Genomic DNA, 15,814 nt, shown 5'->3' with positions numbered 1-15,814 from the left:
TCAGGCCTTCATGGTCGAATTGCTGCAAAGAAACCACTACTAAAGGACACCAATAAGAATAAGAGACTTGTTTGGGCCAAGAAACACAAGCAATGGACATTAGAATGGTGATCTCTACATGTGGTTCCCACCGTGAAGCATGGAGGAGGTGTGATGGAGTGTGATTTATTTAGAATTCTAGGCACAGTTAACCAGCATAGCTACCACAGTATTCTGCAGTTATACGCCATCCCATCTGGTTTGCGCTTAGTGGGACTATCATCTGTTTTTCAACAGGACAATGACCCAATACACCTCCAGGCTGTGTAAGGGCTATTTCACCAAGAACGAGAGTGATGTAGTGCTACATCAGATGACCTGTCCTCCACAATCATCTGACCTCTATCCAATTGAGATGGTTTGGGATGAGTTGGACCGAGTGAATGAAAAGCAGCCAACAAGTGTGGGAACTCCTTCACGACTGTTGGAAAAGCATTTTCCTCGTGAAACTGGTTAGGAGAATGCCAAGAGTGTGCAAAGCGGTCATCACGGCTAAGGGTGGCTACTTTGAAGAATCTCTGGTTATTACATGATTCCATATGTGTTATTTCATAGTTTTGATGTCTTCACTATTATTCTACAATGTAGAAAATAGTAAAAAATAAAATAAAGAAAAGCCCTTGAATGAGTAGGTGTGTCCAAACTTTTCACGGGTACTGTACGTTTAATCTTATGGCAGGTATCTGGCTCCATAGAGGACGGGCATCGAAAGAGGACCAGAGGGAAGATGGTGAAAGAGCGAAGGGGATGTGTATCTCGTTTCTAGAATATAATCTAGCCAACAGATGGCAGCAGTGTGGTACAGGCTGGGTATCTGGGTACCAGTCTCTCTTGCGTTCCACTTCTTGTACTCTTTTTTGTTGTTGTCATGTGACATGTGACATGGAGTACCCAGAGTGGAATGTAATAACTGAACAGAGACTGGCAAACAGGCGTGGGTTAATGTAGAGCCAGGTATGAATAATGATGTGTACCCTGCTGCTCAGACTTTAGGATAAGGCATACACGATCATTTGGCAGATTTTCTATGTGGGTGAATGGTCACTGAACGCATATTGGCACAGAACGACAGGGAGTAGATAAGATCACACAGCAGAGACGGACAATCTTCCTCTTTATCTCTTCATTAGATTGTTAGCTTTCTGATTGGCAGCATCGATGCGGGATACATTGAGAATGGCCTGTAAAAACAACACATTAGATTCATGTTCAACACAGAATTGGTCATCTATTGCTATTGAATAAATAGCTGTATGGCAGGTATTATAGGACTGACCTTGCCCTGAATGCGGTCAATCTGGACATTCTGCGTGTCGATCTCATTGCCCATGTCCAGTGCCATACTCTTCAGGTTGCCTATAATGCTGCCTACATGTCCCAGATTCTCCTCCATCTCATCTTCGCGTGCATCATTTGTCACCCTGACAGAAAGACAAGACAGAAATACAGATAAAGAGAAAACACACCGGCAGAATGTAGATTTTGCAGATGTCAGTTTGTACATTTAACATAAGTTTCAGTACATCATTGTTTTCAGAAGGTGTGTTTTCCCTGCATCCAGGGAGGGGCATAGGTTTGTATAAATGTCCTCTGTTTGGCCAGGTGCTCCTACTGCACATGACAGGTGACTGGTTCTATATGTCAATGTGTTATAGACAAGAGTAAATATCCCCCGACTGCCACACACAGCCTCTGTTAGGTACACAGTCCTTGGTGCTATAAATGAGTATTTTCAATGGCCAAATTCATCAGAAAATACTTGTAAACAAAAAATATGTGCAGGCTGCATCAGAGTTCAAGGTTTTTTTCTGGATCAAAAAAAAGGCTTCGGTGGTTGTTGTGTCGGAAAGGATCTTTGTGTTTTAAAGCCAATTTCCAGCAATTTTACACATTTTTCCATCGGCCTGAGATAAATGTTGCCGTTTCAAAGATAATTTCCTGCAATTCTATACATTCTGCTATGAAGCTGAGTGAACATTTAGCCATTTTAAGCTCATTTTTGTGTTCTTATGCTCAAACATTACAATGAAATCTAAATTCCTGAATTCATCATTTTTGTCTATTAAAATTAAATACGTTTTTACAGTTTTTCTTTTATGTTTTTTTTACGCTGTTTGTTTGGAATTAGCGGCCCAAGACTTTTCTATGGAGAAAATAATTGAATTATTAGCCCATATCCATAATGGTGTGATATAGGCCTACTGTATGTGTGTACAACAAAAATAAGCTATCGTTCTCTTAGGAATAGTGAGGGCATGTGCACGTCTGTGAGTATTGGGATTTGTTGCCTTGCTATTGGGGTTGTCATGCCATTGACCATTATTACTTGCTTATGTAGCCTCCGCTCATGATCATCTGCTCTCTCTCATCCACCACGCGTGAGGACGGTTGGCCGGACACCACCCCATCCTGGTTGTTCCCCCACACCTTCTTATAGGCACCACTCTCCTCAAAGTCCTTCAGCCTATGCAGAGGCACAGACAGGACAGAGCACATCAGACAGCCATACACACAAATCTTCATACCACAGTACATTGTGTTAACTCAAGAGTAACATTAAAGGGTCACCTGCATGAAATAAACAAAACTTCTGATCTAAGCCCTGACATGTTGAAGAAGGAAGTAAGAGACAAGCCAAGCAAGAATGAGTCTTATGCGCAACAACTGGCAAACAAACTGTAAAGACCGGCACACAGACATGCACATTAATACTTGAGGAAGGAACCATGTTATCCCCATCTGCTCCTGACACTCATGACCCCTCCCACCTGCCAACACCTACTTATCACAGGAACACAGACCGCAGCATTTGCCCAGGTCTGTGAGGTTCTTTTCAGCCTCCTTCATATCCGAGTTGATCTGGACCAGGCCCTCCTCAATCCGCTCCAGTTGCTCTGGACAACGCAAAATGTGAGGGAAGGGTAGGAATGGGAGAGGTGGAGGAAAGTGGGGAGAATGAGGGAGAACGTAATATAACACAAAACTGTTCTATCACCAAAGCCCCCAACTGACAAAGGAAAGCCAGCGGTCAAGCATAATGCAATTGTGCAAATATGGTATGTGCAAACCCCAAAACTGAGAACAGGACACAAATTATTTAATAATGGTACACACAAGTCCATAAAATGCCTGGTATTGTGTGAGTAGAAGATTTGTTTGTAAAATATAAATGTTTTGGGACATGACCATCATTGTCTTGTAGTTAACTTTGCTGCAGACTTCTAGTCACCCAATCTCATAATGGAGCAAAACAAAAACAGACACAAAATGAATCATGGACTGGAGCAGAGGCGGGATGGATGGACAGACAGACTGTCTGGTTGCCGGTTGGCCTGACGGGCACTCAGGTGACACACAGATGACAGGTGTCCACAGAGCAGGGCAGACCTACTTGGTGCGGGGCCAGATGCACAGGCCACAACACTTGGCCATGTCAGTGAGGTTTTTCTCAGCCTCTTTCATATCCTTGTTGATTTGATCCATCCCCTCATCGATGCGGTCCAGTTGCTCTGCCCATATGGGGCAGGTGGGGAACATGAGTAGGGTGGATAGGAGAGACACAGGAGGGAACACACACATACAGTACATACACACAAAAGCAGACACACAAATAGCCTACACTCATCTAGTATACTGACAAAAACATGAGCACCCACTTATGGATATACATACAAGAACAAGGACCATCTAAGGTTTCTGTTGTAAGATTGACATCGATGTGTCCACATCTTCCAATGGGAGAAAATGATTATATAACGTCCATTTCATTACCTCCTTGTTCGTCCAGCATGACCAGGGCCCGGATTCCTGAATCTTTGCTCTGTTGAGATCAGAAATGGCATTAGATTAGATTCACCATAATGTGGCTATAATGTTCATGATTTTTTGCATTGAATCAAATGAAGACTCTTCGGTTAAAGGACTGAATGGAGTCCATTATCGGTAGGCTGCCAAAAGAAATCAACCAGAGATACTGCGATTATAATGACGATGACGTGTCATTATTAGGGATTTGGTCAACAGAGGCAGAGTGAGTGGCAGGTGCTGAGTCTCCCATACCTCCTCTACGAGCTGCATCATACGACGGGTACTCTCCAGGGACTGGATGAGGAGGGTCAGAGAGACAGGACACAATTACAGGATTTAGTTACCTTAGATACAGTACTAAAAACACAAACAGACTCATTTCAGTGGTCTGTGTGCCAAGAATGTGTTTGTACAGAATGCTGGGGCCTTTCTCCAGGGAATTTGCTGATGCTGAAGTAATTGGACTGGGAATTAGATGTGATGTGCAGTAAGTAACCTTTACCCAAGGGAAAAAACCCTCTGGGAGAGTGGCTTAGGGTGATGTCACTGTGTAATCTCTTGATATTGCAACTCTGAAAACAATGCCCGGGTATGGCAGGTAACCTTTTCTATAGCTCCAGGCATGATTTACCCTTTATCGTGGGGGCCAATGGTCAACAGCCAACGGCTATGTGGAAATTGTGTATTGATCTTAAAAAAGTTGATATTTCAAAGTTAAAGAAGTTAGTGCTCTTGAGATGATATGTGACATTACCTCATCTGTTACCTGGTTGGCCCTCCTCTGCAGCTCCTCCTGCTCTGTCCTCACGGGCGAGTCAGCAGCCATCTTGCCTGACATCTGCAGAAGCCGCGGAAGTACAGCACAGTCTGTCTGGTTTGCTCAGAACCCTCTTTCCCAAGAAGCAAGAAGCAAGACTAGTGCATCAGGTGGCTTTGACACTAGTCCTGGTGAAGACAATGAAAACAGTGCAACAGTGCAGAGCTCTTTATGGGCAGTTTTTGTGCAGAGTACAGTAATGAGAAAATCTAGGCAGTATCACCCAGAAAATTACCCCTCTAATTACCCATTGCTATTTGAGTGAGCTTGAAGACATGGAACAATACTATTAAGGACACATTGGATCAGTCATGATTTCAGCATGATCTGTTGGTTCAACTCTGTGGCTGCACAGCCTTTCTCTCAGCCGCCATTGAAGCCCCATAGTTCTGAAAACCTGAATATTTGCACCTGGCATGTCAGTTTGATCACTGAATTTTCTACCCTGCTTGTTTTCTCCTCACCCCTCTCCATCCCCACTCGACTCTGTGCCTCTACTGCCTATACTTTCAGATCATATTCCATTCATTGCTTAACATAATTGGTGCCTATTTCACAAAACCTCTCTTGTTCCTCAGACTCGTTCACCTACAGTACATGCATCTCACATACACTCCTTCCATTCTGTTGTGAGGGAGTCGAGATGACAGTGCACCATGCAGCAGCCTCCTTATAATTACCATTAATCACCACCTGCCTCACCCAGGCAACATGCTGAGAGACAAGAGGAGAGGGAGAGAAAGAAATGGAGAGAGAAAAAGAGTGAGAGAGGTGGGGGAGGGAGGAAGACAGAAGGAAAGAAAAGACACAACCAGAACTAACAACAGTGTATTTTGTCTGGGAATGAAGGGCTGCAAAGATTGTGACAAGTACTGTATATATGATGACGGTTAGAAGTTGTTGTATAAGGATGGGTGCACCTCAGCCACGCTCAAGGTTCTAAACGATATCATAACCGCCATCGATAAAAGACAATACTGTGCAGCCGTCTTCATCGACCTGGCCAAGGCTTTCGACTCTGAGAATGCGGTGATTGACATCGGCAGACTCAACAGCCTTGGTTTCTCAAATGACTGCCTCGCCTGGTTCACCAACTACTTCTCAGATAGAGTTCAGTGTGTCAAATCGGAGGGCCTGTTGTCCAGACCTCTGGCAGTCTCTATGGGGGTGCCACAGGGTTCAATTCTCGGGCCGACTCTTTTCTCTGTATACATCAATGATGTCACTTTTGCTGCTGGTGATTCTCTGATCTACCTTTACGCAGACAACACCATTATGTATACTTCTGGCCCCTCTTTGGACACTGTGTTAACAAACCTCCAGATGAGATTCAATGCCATACAACACTCCTTCCATGGCCTCCAACTGCTCTTAAATGCAAGTAAAACCAAATGCATGCTCTTCAACAGATCGCTGTCTGCACCCGCCCGCCCGTCTAGCATCACTACTCTGGACGGCTCTGACTTAGAATATGTGGACACCTACAAATACCTAGGTGTCTGCTTAGACTGTAAACTCTCCTTCCAGACTCACATTAAGCATCTCCAATCCAAAATGTTATCTAGAATCGGCTTCCTATTTCGCAACAAAGCATCCTTCACTCATGCTGCCAAACATACCCTCGTAAAACTGACTTCCCTACCGATCCTTGACTTTGGCAATGTCATTTACAAAATAGCCTCCAACACTCTACTCAGCAAATTGGATGTAGTCTATCACAGTGCCATCCGTTTTGTCACCAAAGCCCCATATACTACCTACCACTGCAACCTGTATGCTCTCATTGGCTGGCCCTCGCTTCATATTCGCCGCCAAACCCACTGGCTCCAGGTCATCTATATGTCTTTGCTGGGTAAAGCCCCGCCTTATCTCAGCTCACTGGTCACCATAGCAGCACCCACCCATAGTACACGCTCCAGCAGGTATATTTCACTGGTTATCCCCAAAGCCAACTCATCCTTTGGCCGCCTTTCCTTCCAGTTCTCTGCTGCCAATGACTGGAACGAATTGCACAAATCACTGAAGCTAGTGTCTTATATCTCCCTCACTAACTTTAAGCATCAGCTGTAAGAGCAGTTTACCGATCATTGCACCTGTACACAGCCCAACTGTAAATAGCCGATCCAACTACCTCATCCCCATATTGTAACTTATTTTTTTGCTGCTTTGTACCCCAGTATCTCTACTTGCACCTTCATCTTCTGCACATCTATCACTCCAGTGTTTAATTGTAAAATCGTAATTATTTCGCTACTATGGTCCATTTGTTGCCTTACCTCTCTAATCTTACTACATTTGCACACACTGTTTATAGATGTTTCTATTGTGTTATTGACTGTACATTTGTTTACCCCATGTGTAACTGTGTTTTTTGTGTCGCACTGCTTTGCTTTATCTTGGCCAGGTTATAGTTGTAAATGAAAACTTGTTCTCAACTGAACTACCTGGTTAAATAAAGGTGAAATCACTGACGTGATCTTCCTGTCTGTGTTGGCGCACCCCCTTGGGTTGTGCCGTGGCTGAGATCTTTGTGGGCTATACTCAGCCTTGTCTCAGGATGGTAAGTTGGTGGTTAAAGATATCCCTCTAGTGGTGTGGGGGCTGTGCTTTGGCAAAGTGGGTGGGGTTATATCCTGCCTGTTTGGCCCTGTCCGGGGGTATCGTCGGATGAGACCAGTGTCTCCTGACCCCTCCTGTCTCAGCCTCCAGTATTTATGCTGCAGTAGTTTATGTGTCGGGGGCTAGGGTCAGTCTGTTATATCTTGAGTATTTCTCCTGTCTTATCCGGTGTCCTGTGTGAATTTAAGTATGCTCTCTCTAATTCTCTCTTTCTCTCTTTCTTTCTCTCTCTTGGAGGACCTGAGCCCTAGGACCATGCCTCAGGACTACCTGGCATGATGACTCCTTGCTGTCCCTAGTCCACCCGGCCGTGCTGCTGCTCCAGTTTCAACTGTTCTGCCTGCGGCTATGGAACCCTGACCTGTTCACCGGACGTGCTACCTGTCCCAGACCTGCTGTTTTCAACTCTCTAGAGACAGCAGGAGCAGTAGAGCTACTCTGAATGATCGGCTATGAAAAGCCAACTGACATTTACTCCTGAGTGATGACCTGTTGCACCCTCGACAACTACTGTGATTATTATTATTTGACCATGCTGGTCATTTATGAACATTTGAACATCTTGGCCATGTTCTGTTATAATCTCCACCCGGCACAGCCAGAAGAGGAATGGCGAACACTCATAGCCTGGTTCCTCTCTAGGTTTCTTCCTAGGTTTTGGCCTTTCTAGGGAGTTTTTCCTAGCCACCGTGCTTCTACACCTGCATTGCTTGCTGTTTGGGGTTTTAGGCTGGGTTTCTGTACAGCACTTTGAGATATCAGCTGATGCAAGAAGGGCTATATAAATACATTTGATTTGATTTTGATTTGAAGACTTTGAGAACTTTGAACCAGAGCTGTTTTTATCTCTGTGCAGATTTCCTGTCTCCTGCCCTTGATTCAATGACCACTGTATCTGCTGTACCAGATATACAGATCAGAATGAGACAGACAATACATCTCAACCAAAGGCTTCCTGTTGCACTCCCACTCACCCACCTACACATCACATCGTTGATGGTCATGACAGCCATTTTGACAACTCACGAGGGAGACATATAACAGGGTTGCCTATCTTTCAGACACAGAACTTACTCTATTAAAAAAAGCTGTGAAGTATTATGTGCGACACGTGCCTGATTTCGTATGCTTAAATAGAAGAACAGAACGAATATGAAAGAAAGTCACAGTCCCAATCAACATAGTTATAGGACAAGCAGAGGAAGTAAGTTAGGGTGTTCCCATAGCACGTTTGAGGAAGGAATAAAACAGTAGGACTGAAATGAGACAAGAATGCTGTTTCATAGCTTCGGGAAAAATCCCCTAAAATTTTAGCGGGAAATTCACACATTTTTGGCATGTTTTTGATGCATTTTAAAAGGCTGATTAAGTGGTGGTGTAAGGTGTAATATTATCTTCCATGAGTGCACAGTTGCTTGATGAAGTGCAAGTTGTCATGCCACCCACCACCCCCCCCCCCCCTGTAACCCACACTAAAGGAGACCCCTGGTCATGCGCTATAAACTGAGTGACCACTATGGATGAATAGCCTATAACCAATGCCTAACCTATCTGAAGGGACAAATCTGAATATTTGATTCCCCTCAAATTCAACAGATGACAAACTTGTGAAAGTATCATACAGTGTCTGATTCTGTACACAATGTGTGTGTTTGTTTGACAACATGTGTGTTTGCCAACCCGCTCAGAGCTATATTTTTGTCTAACGTTAACCTGTTGTAAATGTCAACCTGCATGGCCCCTGAAAAGGACAGAGATGAGTGTCCACTGCATAACATGGCTTCTGACATCACGGATCATGGCTACCCACTGAAGAGGACTGCCACCACAGTAATTACCACTGATGAGTAAATACCATTAATTCTACACCCCTACTAGAATAATACTCTACCCTCCCTACACTAAAACACTAATAAGACAATATGATGTTATAGAAACATGTTTTCAAGAAGAGCATTGATCACCTCATCAAGGACCAGGCAGCTACAAGGAATGGGAGGATTCCGCAAATTGTGTTTCATGAGACCTATTATTGCAATGTTCACATAGTACCAAGTAACATGCATGTCTGTTTGCATCAAGAATAGATACTTATATTTTTGATTTTGTATTTAACTTTCACAAACTTATCAAACAGTGGATTTAGCCAGTCTTTGTTGTAACTCTTTTAGGCCTTAAATAAATAGATAAACAGTGTTGATGCGATGGGTCAAGCTTAGCCTCCACATAGCCTATATTATAATATATAAACCACTTACGTCTATAAAGTGATAAACACTGTTAAATCGCCTCTAAACTTACCTTTAACTTAATGTATATGAGTGGTCGTGTTTGCCTCGACTTTGCCCAACAATCCACTGGAACATCCGTCACCTGTTTGTTCATTGATCTAGACGGTCCCTCTGCATCATCTCGAAGGTTTTTGTTCCTGCCTTCCAGGTCCGCTCTGCCCCCAGGTAAGTCCGGTGACACGCCCCGATTACCACCCGCTCACCCAATCGGTGGCTCTATCTTCGACGTTTCATCCCGGCGAGTGGTCTCTCATTTTATTGTCTCTCGTCCTTCCTCCGCGATCACGCCCCCTTGAACAGCCGCTCTCTCGTTGCTCTGGAAACGGCCCGGGTACCTGTGCACGTCACCAGCCGCTGTTCTGTTGTGCTTCTCCTTTTGCCCATGCAGTGTGTAAATAAAGCTAATAGGCAGCAAAGATTCGGCTATTAGTCGGCAGAGGTGGAAGTTAAGAGTGATGAATAACTGAATAACAATCAACATTATTATTGACTTGGTTTGTAAAAGTCAGTCAAAAAGCTACAATAAAACAAAAATATTAATGTTATTTACAAACATGAGAGAATATTTCTTTAATGAGCAAAAGCAGAACATTTAGAAATTGTAATAAATGAGATAGCTGCAAGTATTAGGTAATATTGCCCCTTTATTGAGCACTAGAATGTATATATTACATTACATAGCAGTATGGAATGTTTGACCAAGTGTTTTGCTGGAAAAAAAGGAAAACACAAAACTTTAAAATATTTGGGAATATAGAAAGGTATTTGAGTTTGGCCTATTGGACAGAAAGTGGATTTGTGCTTTCCTGGTGTTGCTGCAATGCTGCCATCTAGTGATGAATTGAATGAACATTCATGACTAAATGACGTATGAACGTCTGTAAACAATAATAACAATGTTCATATGAAATAAAAATCTTAAATAAGAGAAAGAGCGAGATAAATGAAGACATGAATGTAGGATTTTTGTAGGCTTTCCTTGATGTTTTATGAGTACATGGTCAACTGAAGCCACTGTGGAGAAAGCAGAACACAAATAGATGTGTGGTTATTTAGGTCTAATTCAGTTCCTATATCCAGTCATTAATCTTAAAAATGGTCCCTAACCCTAAACACACCGTTCAAATGCAAAGAGAAAATAGTGAAAACTAATTTACCTCCTGGATATTGACTTTGATGATTCCATCATCATCTTTGTCCAGAGTCTTGAAAGCTCCTGAAAATGCACAAAACACTATTACTGAAGGTTAATGAAAAGGAAATAGTCTGAAATCAAGAACATAATCGGACTGAACAGGGGAGTGTTGAGGATCAGTCACTTACGACACATAGCGTCCAGTCTGACCAGGCACCCAATGAAGTTGTCAAAGTCCATGTTGCCCTGTTCATCACTGTACCTGCGTACCATCAACTGGAAGAGCTGGTCATTGAGAGGGAAGCCTGCACACGGACATAACAGGAGAGATACACCAATGAGACCAAACACATACACTACCTTTCAAGAGTGTGGGGTCACTGTTGAAAACTGTTGTTCTGATTAAAGAAGCAATTAAACTGGCCTTCTGTAGACGAGTTGAGTATTTGGAGTGTCAGCATTTGTTGGTTGGATTACAGGCTCGAAATGGCCAGAAACAAAGCACTTTCATCTGAAACTCATCAGTCTATTCTTGTTCTGATAAATGAAGGCTATTCCATGCAAGAAATTGCCAAGAAACTAAAGATCTCATACAACGCTGTATACAACACTGTGTACAACTCCCTTCACAGAACAGCGCAAACTGGCTCTAACCAGAATATAAAGAGGAGTGGGAGGCCCCGGTGCACAACTGAGCAAGAGGACAAGTACCTTTGAGTGTCTAGTTTGAGAAACAGACACCTCAGAAGTTCTCAACTGGCAGCTTCATTAAATAGTACCAGCAAAACACCAGTCTCAATGTCAACAGTGAAGAGGCAACTCAGGGATGCTGGCCTTCCAGTTTTATTGCTTTTGCCCATCTTAATCAGGACAACAGTTTTCAGCTGTGCTAACATAATTGCAAAAGGGTTTTCCAATGATCAATTAGCCAGTTTTAAAATGACAAACTTGGATTAGCTAACACAACGTGGCATTGGAACACAGGAGTGATGATTACTGATAATGGGCCTGATCAATTAGCCTTTTAAAATGACAAACTTGGATTAGCTAACACAACGTGAAAATAATTCATTAGAAATCAGCTGTTTCCAGTTACAATAGTCATTTACAACATGAACAATGTCTGCACTGTATTTCTAATCAATTTGATATTTTTTTATTGGACAAAAAAATAGCTTTTCTTTCAAAAACAAGGACATTTCTAAGTGACCCCAAACTTTTGAACGGTAGTGTATATGCAGGAACTAGCTAGCTTTCATCAGTTATCATGGCTGTTTGTTGTCACTGTTATGACACTGTTATAAAGGCCTTATGATGACAAAGAAATATGCATTTCCATGTTTTGGTTCTCATGATCTCTGAGCTCACCTGCAGCTTTGAAGGTAGCAGGAAGCTCTTGTGAGGAGATGAGCCCTGAACGGTCCGTGTCATTTGATATGTAGATGCACTGAATCAGAACGGAAATAAGGTTACACAAGAGGTCAAAGTTCACAGCACCTTTTATTAAGAGTGTATTAACATGACATTTATAAAAGAACATTCTTGCATTAATGGAGTAAGAGGACTATTTGAAGTTGTAGGTGGTTTTATATGAATTTCTTGCAAATACATGCAAATCATTTCTAGCTCAAGGCAAACGTTTCACAGAAATGTCCATCATTTCACACAATTGTTCATACAGCGCCGATTGTCAAAAATGTAACAAGAGGACTGAACTCACCTGCCATTTCTTGATGTTGTTCCATAAAAATTTGAACTCATGGAAACCTAGCTTTCCTGAGCTGTCGCTCTGTGTGCTCAGGGTTAAGGTAAAACTTAATATCAACTACTCTGATAGTATAGTATAGTATAGCATAGTGTAGTATAGTATAGTATAGTACAGTATAGTATAGAATAGAATAGAATAGAATAGAATAGAATAGTATAGTGTAGTATAGTCCTCCATCCTAATATAGGCACTGATGTGGAAGGATACGTCCATGACAGCCACCATGCTCCTGCATGACTCGATGCTAAAGCCATCAGTCTTCAGGTCACTACCTGAAATGAACACAGACAGACCACTCTAAACCATTCCATGGAACTAGTCTTGTGCTTAGACAAACTCCATTTTGCGTGCAGCAGGTGTCTAGATGTGAGTAAAGTGTGTGTGTGTGTGTGTGTGTGTGTGTGTACAGAGAGTACATAAATACAAAAAGGCATGCATAGACATACTTATGAACATAAGGTACATGCACACAGAAATATAAATACTATAAGAATGCAATGACAAAGACAAATATAGACACAAGCATGGTGTTTGTGTAAAAATAGGACTCACGTTTGCCAATGATCCTGTTGAGGATGTTCATCAGTTCAGTGGGGCTCACCTCCATGTCCTATAATACACAGAGAGATGCACAAGTATATCCTCATGTGCTGTAAATGCCTACATGTATTTGGGTCACAACTCAGCTCACAAAAGGATAAGGACACTGAGATGACTTTAATGAACAGATGTGTCAGGAGTACAATCATGGACCAAATACATAGCTCTCTCTGTATTTGTGCGTGACATATTAGAATCACAATTATGGTAACAACTTCAAAACTTTCAGCGGGTACATTTGCAACATGTATGTCTTTAGGTTCCCTCCCCTTATGAGTAAGGCCTTAATGAGGCCGTCTAGTCATCAGTTTAAAGTCAACCACTGCCTGACGAGTGCCCAGAAGAACATGTAATACATGTATCAACTCTCAACAACAGTATATGACTCACACAGCCTCCACCCCCACCCACACAAAACTAACCAGGCAGGAGTCAGACAATGGTAGGTATAGAGAGAGAGGAGGAACCAGTCTCTCTTCTTGCTGTCTGTGGAATAAACCAGGGTTTTGGGTTGTCAACAACCACACCCTCAGCTTCTTACTCCACCACTGCCTGATCCAATAGCAGTCATATGAGCATACAGTTGCTGTTGAGAAGGGAAACATCTGTGGAGCCCTGGGCTACTACACATAGCCAGAACCAAAGGGGGCGGAATCAATGATTTAAACCAACAGAAAGTCTTTACTGTACTCTACTAAAAGGCTTCTATTGGTTGGCAGCAGCGAATGACAGACAGCACATTAGAAGCGTAATTTCCAACATCTTTTGGGTGGCTGGATGAACCACATTCTGAGGTCTGGCTCCAGATGAAGCAGGGTGAATAAGTGGAGAGAGGGGTTTGGAATGCAAACTATGCTTAACTTACATACAAGAGGCGACAACAGGGCTTCACTTATTGTACCAGTGTACAATCAGCCCGAAAATGAAGTAACATTCATGCCATGGATAGTTGGCTGCATCAACTTCAAAAGATAATAAACCACAAACAAATCTGTGACTTAATTAACCCTGGTCGTTGGTCTGCTCTCTATTACAATAAACCACTAACGGTTGGATAACGGAGGTGAATAGGATAAGATATGATAGTAGTAGGAGTGCATAAGTTGAAAAACAATAGGTACTTACATCCCCAGCGAGTTGCTGGAACACCTTGCGAAACTGTGTCTCTTCTTCATTCTCCTTCGGCTTAGCGTAGGCCAGAGGTCTGCGTGGTGGGGGCTAGGACACAAACACAGACCAGATTCTGTTAACACTGCGGTCTGGCATGCAGGACAGCAACAGTTGTGGCTCATTTGCTCAAAAGAGTAGAGTTTACTTCTAAAACTTTCCAATCCACAGTGTTCATAAGACTAGGACAGTGTTCTGAGATGTTATCAGGGTTGTTAAAGGGTTAACTCACAGGCTCTGATGGCACGAATTGACCGGGGTCAACATTGCTGTTGGAGAAAACCAGACGGACCATTGTCTATTATTATATAATAACTACTGAGTGTGCAACATCATGAATGAATTAAGTCAGTAACCTGACAGGGTGTGTGTGTGTGCTAGTTTGTGTGTGTGTGTGTGTGTGTGTGTGTGTGTGTGTGTGTGTGTGTGTGTGTGTGTGTGTGTGTGTGTGTGTGTGTGTGTGTGTGTGTGTGTGTGTGTGTGTGTGTGTGTGTGTGTGTGTGTGTGTGTGTGTGTGTGTGTCAAAAGGAGCCAGGCCTACCTCACAACATCCAGGATGCCACCAATGAGTTTTTTGGCCAGAAACATCTTGAAGAGGAACTACAGGTGAAAATCTACAAAAGGAGCCGAGAGATAAAAAAATAAAAAAATGTAAAAAAAAAAGAATAAGTTTGATCATTCAACATCTGATGAAAATCCATTTGTCCACCTTAAACAAAAAGGCGACAAAAGAGAGAAAGCAAGATATATACATTTTGTCCACCTGTAATAAAATATATATACAATTTGTCCACATGTAATAAATGTGTTATTGGTGGGGCTCCCTCAGAAAACTGCAACCTCGCCTGTATTGGTAAGCAGCACAAACAAATAGTAACCTCTGCAGCAGATTTTAAAAGATTTTAAAAGTGACGAAGAAGGCAAAACAAACGTGAAACAGTCAGATTAACTTGTTAAGGAAATACTTACAGCGACCAATGTGTTGCTAAAGTCGACCAAGACTGATGTGCTGGCACTCCTACTAGGTACAAAAACCAGCTTTACAAGTTATATTTCAACGCATCAGAGTTGTTCATATTCTACCTCGGTGATCTGCGCTTCACACCCCTGCCTAGGGAGCACCTAGAGAAAGGCAGGTTGTCAATGACTCTGGGTCCTATAATCTATATTGCTATGATCAGAAGGACTGGTATTTCCCTAATAATTATATTATGGATGATGAGACTTTTTAAAAACCTTTTAATTTACTACACTTTTATTATGCATGATTCACATTGATTTAACATAATGAGAGTACATCGGCCTTGTGGTGTAATGTTAATGTTGAGCAGTGAAGTAGGGGGCAAGGAGGTCACGGGGTGTAGGCGGAAGCCTATAGGGATGTTTTAGCAAGCTGTGTGTTCAATAAAAGCCTTTTATAACTTAATGCTAAACAGTATAAATGCACAGAAGTAGTCCGTGTCTTTATAAAGTAATCTACACGACAAGCCTAATGTTCAGTGATTTACTGATCCTGTTTAACAAAAAAAAAGTAATTTCATGCCCTAATAAATATTAGTTAGAATGGCATT

The 15,814-nt window shown here is 42.4% G+C and overlaps 2 protein-coding genes across 4 annotated transcripts; both read right to left on the bottom strand.

Annotated features, from left to right (window-relative positions):
* Nucleotides 1–663: 663 nt before the first annotated feature.
* On the bottom strand, nt 664–9,811 carry zgc:101731 (SNARE_SNAP25N and SNARE_SNAP23C domain-containing protein). 3 transcript variants are annotated; one of them, XM_064984367.1, is made up of 8 exons: nt 9,584–9,811; nt 4,601–4,791; nt 4,099–4,140; nt 3,811–3,859; nt 2,822–2,933; nt 2,366–2,503; nt 1,316–1,460; nt 664–1,220 (listed from the first exon to the last, which is right to left on the bottom strand). In XM_064984367.1, the coding sequence occupies exons 2-8, from the start codon at nt 4,682–4,684 to the stop codon at nt 1,155–1,157; spliced, it is 636 nt and encodes a 211-aa protein (XP_064840439.1). In that variant the 5' UTR covers nt 4,685–4,791; nt 9,584–9,811; the 3' UTR covers nt 664–1,154. The 3 variants fall into 3 exon arrangements, with proteins under 3 accessions (XP_064840439.1, XP_064840441.1, XP_064840440.1); XM_064984369.1 differs by having other exon boundaries at nt 4,613–4,791; XM_064984368.1 differs by having other exon boundaries at nt 4,601–4,736.
* Nucleotides 9,812–10,199: 388 nt separating this feature from the next.
* On the bottom strand, nt 10,200–15,321 carry LOC135552638 (calpain small subunit 1-like). Its single transcript, XM_064984366.1, has 11 exons — nt 15,213–15,321; nt 14,785–14,857; nt 14,476–14,512; nt 14,202–14,294; nt 13,029–13,086; nt 12,684–12,748; nt 12,429–12,497; nt 12,077–12,155; nt 10,897–11,013; nt 10,731–10,789; nt 10,200–10,587 (listed from the first exon to the last, which is right to left on the bottom strand). The coding sequence occupies exons 2-11, from the start codon at nt 14,829–14,831 to the stop codon at nt 10,561–10,563; spliced, it is 651 nt and encodes a 216-aa protein (XP_064840438.1). The 5' UTR covers nt 14,832–14,857; nt 15,213–15,321; the 3' UTR covers nt 10,200–10,560.
* Between the last annotated feature and the right edge of the window lie 493 nt (nt 15,322–15,814).

This window comes from Oncorhynchus masou, chromosome 13 (genome assembly GCF_036934945.1).
Source record: "Oncorhynchus masou masou isolate Uvic2021 chromosome 13, UVic_Omas_1.1, whole genome shotgun sequence".
In the NCBI taxonomy this organism is placed as follows: domain Eukaryota; kingdom Metazoa; phylum Chordata; class Actinopteri; order Salmoniformes; family Salmonidae; genus Oncorhynchus; species Oncorhynchus masou.
Note: the sequence above shows the minus strand (reverse complement) of the source record. Positions and strands in the feature narration are given on the sequence as shown.

Excerpts from the sequence above, each read along its gene's own strand:
- LOC135552638 (XM_064984366.1), bottom strand. The coding sequence starts at position 14,831 with ATGTTTCTGGCCAAAAAACTCATTGGTGGCATCCTGGATGTTGTGAG. Across the intron at positions 12,749-13,028 it reads CAACAGGATCATTGGCAAAC|GTAGTGACCTGAAGACTGAT; the intron begins GTGAGTCCTATT and ends TGTTCATTTCAG. Across the intron at positions 10,790-10,896 it reads CAGACTGGACGCTATGTGTC|GAGCTTTCAAGACTCTGGAC; the intron begins GTAAGTGACTGA and ends GTGCATTTTCAG.
- zgc:101731 (XM_064984367.1), bottom strand. The coding sequence starts at position 4,684 with ATGTCAGGCAAGATGGCTGCTGACTCGCCCGTGAGGACAGAGCAGGAG. Across the intron at positions 3,860-4,098 it reads TGATGCAGCTCGTAGAGGAG|AGCAAAGATTCAGGAATCCG; the intron begins GTATGGGAGACT and ends TGATCTCAACAG. Across the intron at positions 1,221-1,315 it reads TTGACCGCATTCAGGGCAAG|GCCATTCTCAATGTATCCCG; the intron begins GTCAGTCCTATA and ends TTGTTTTTACAG.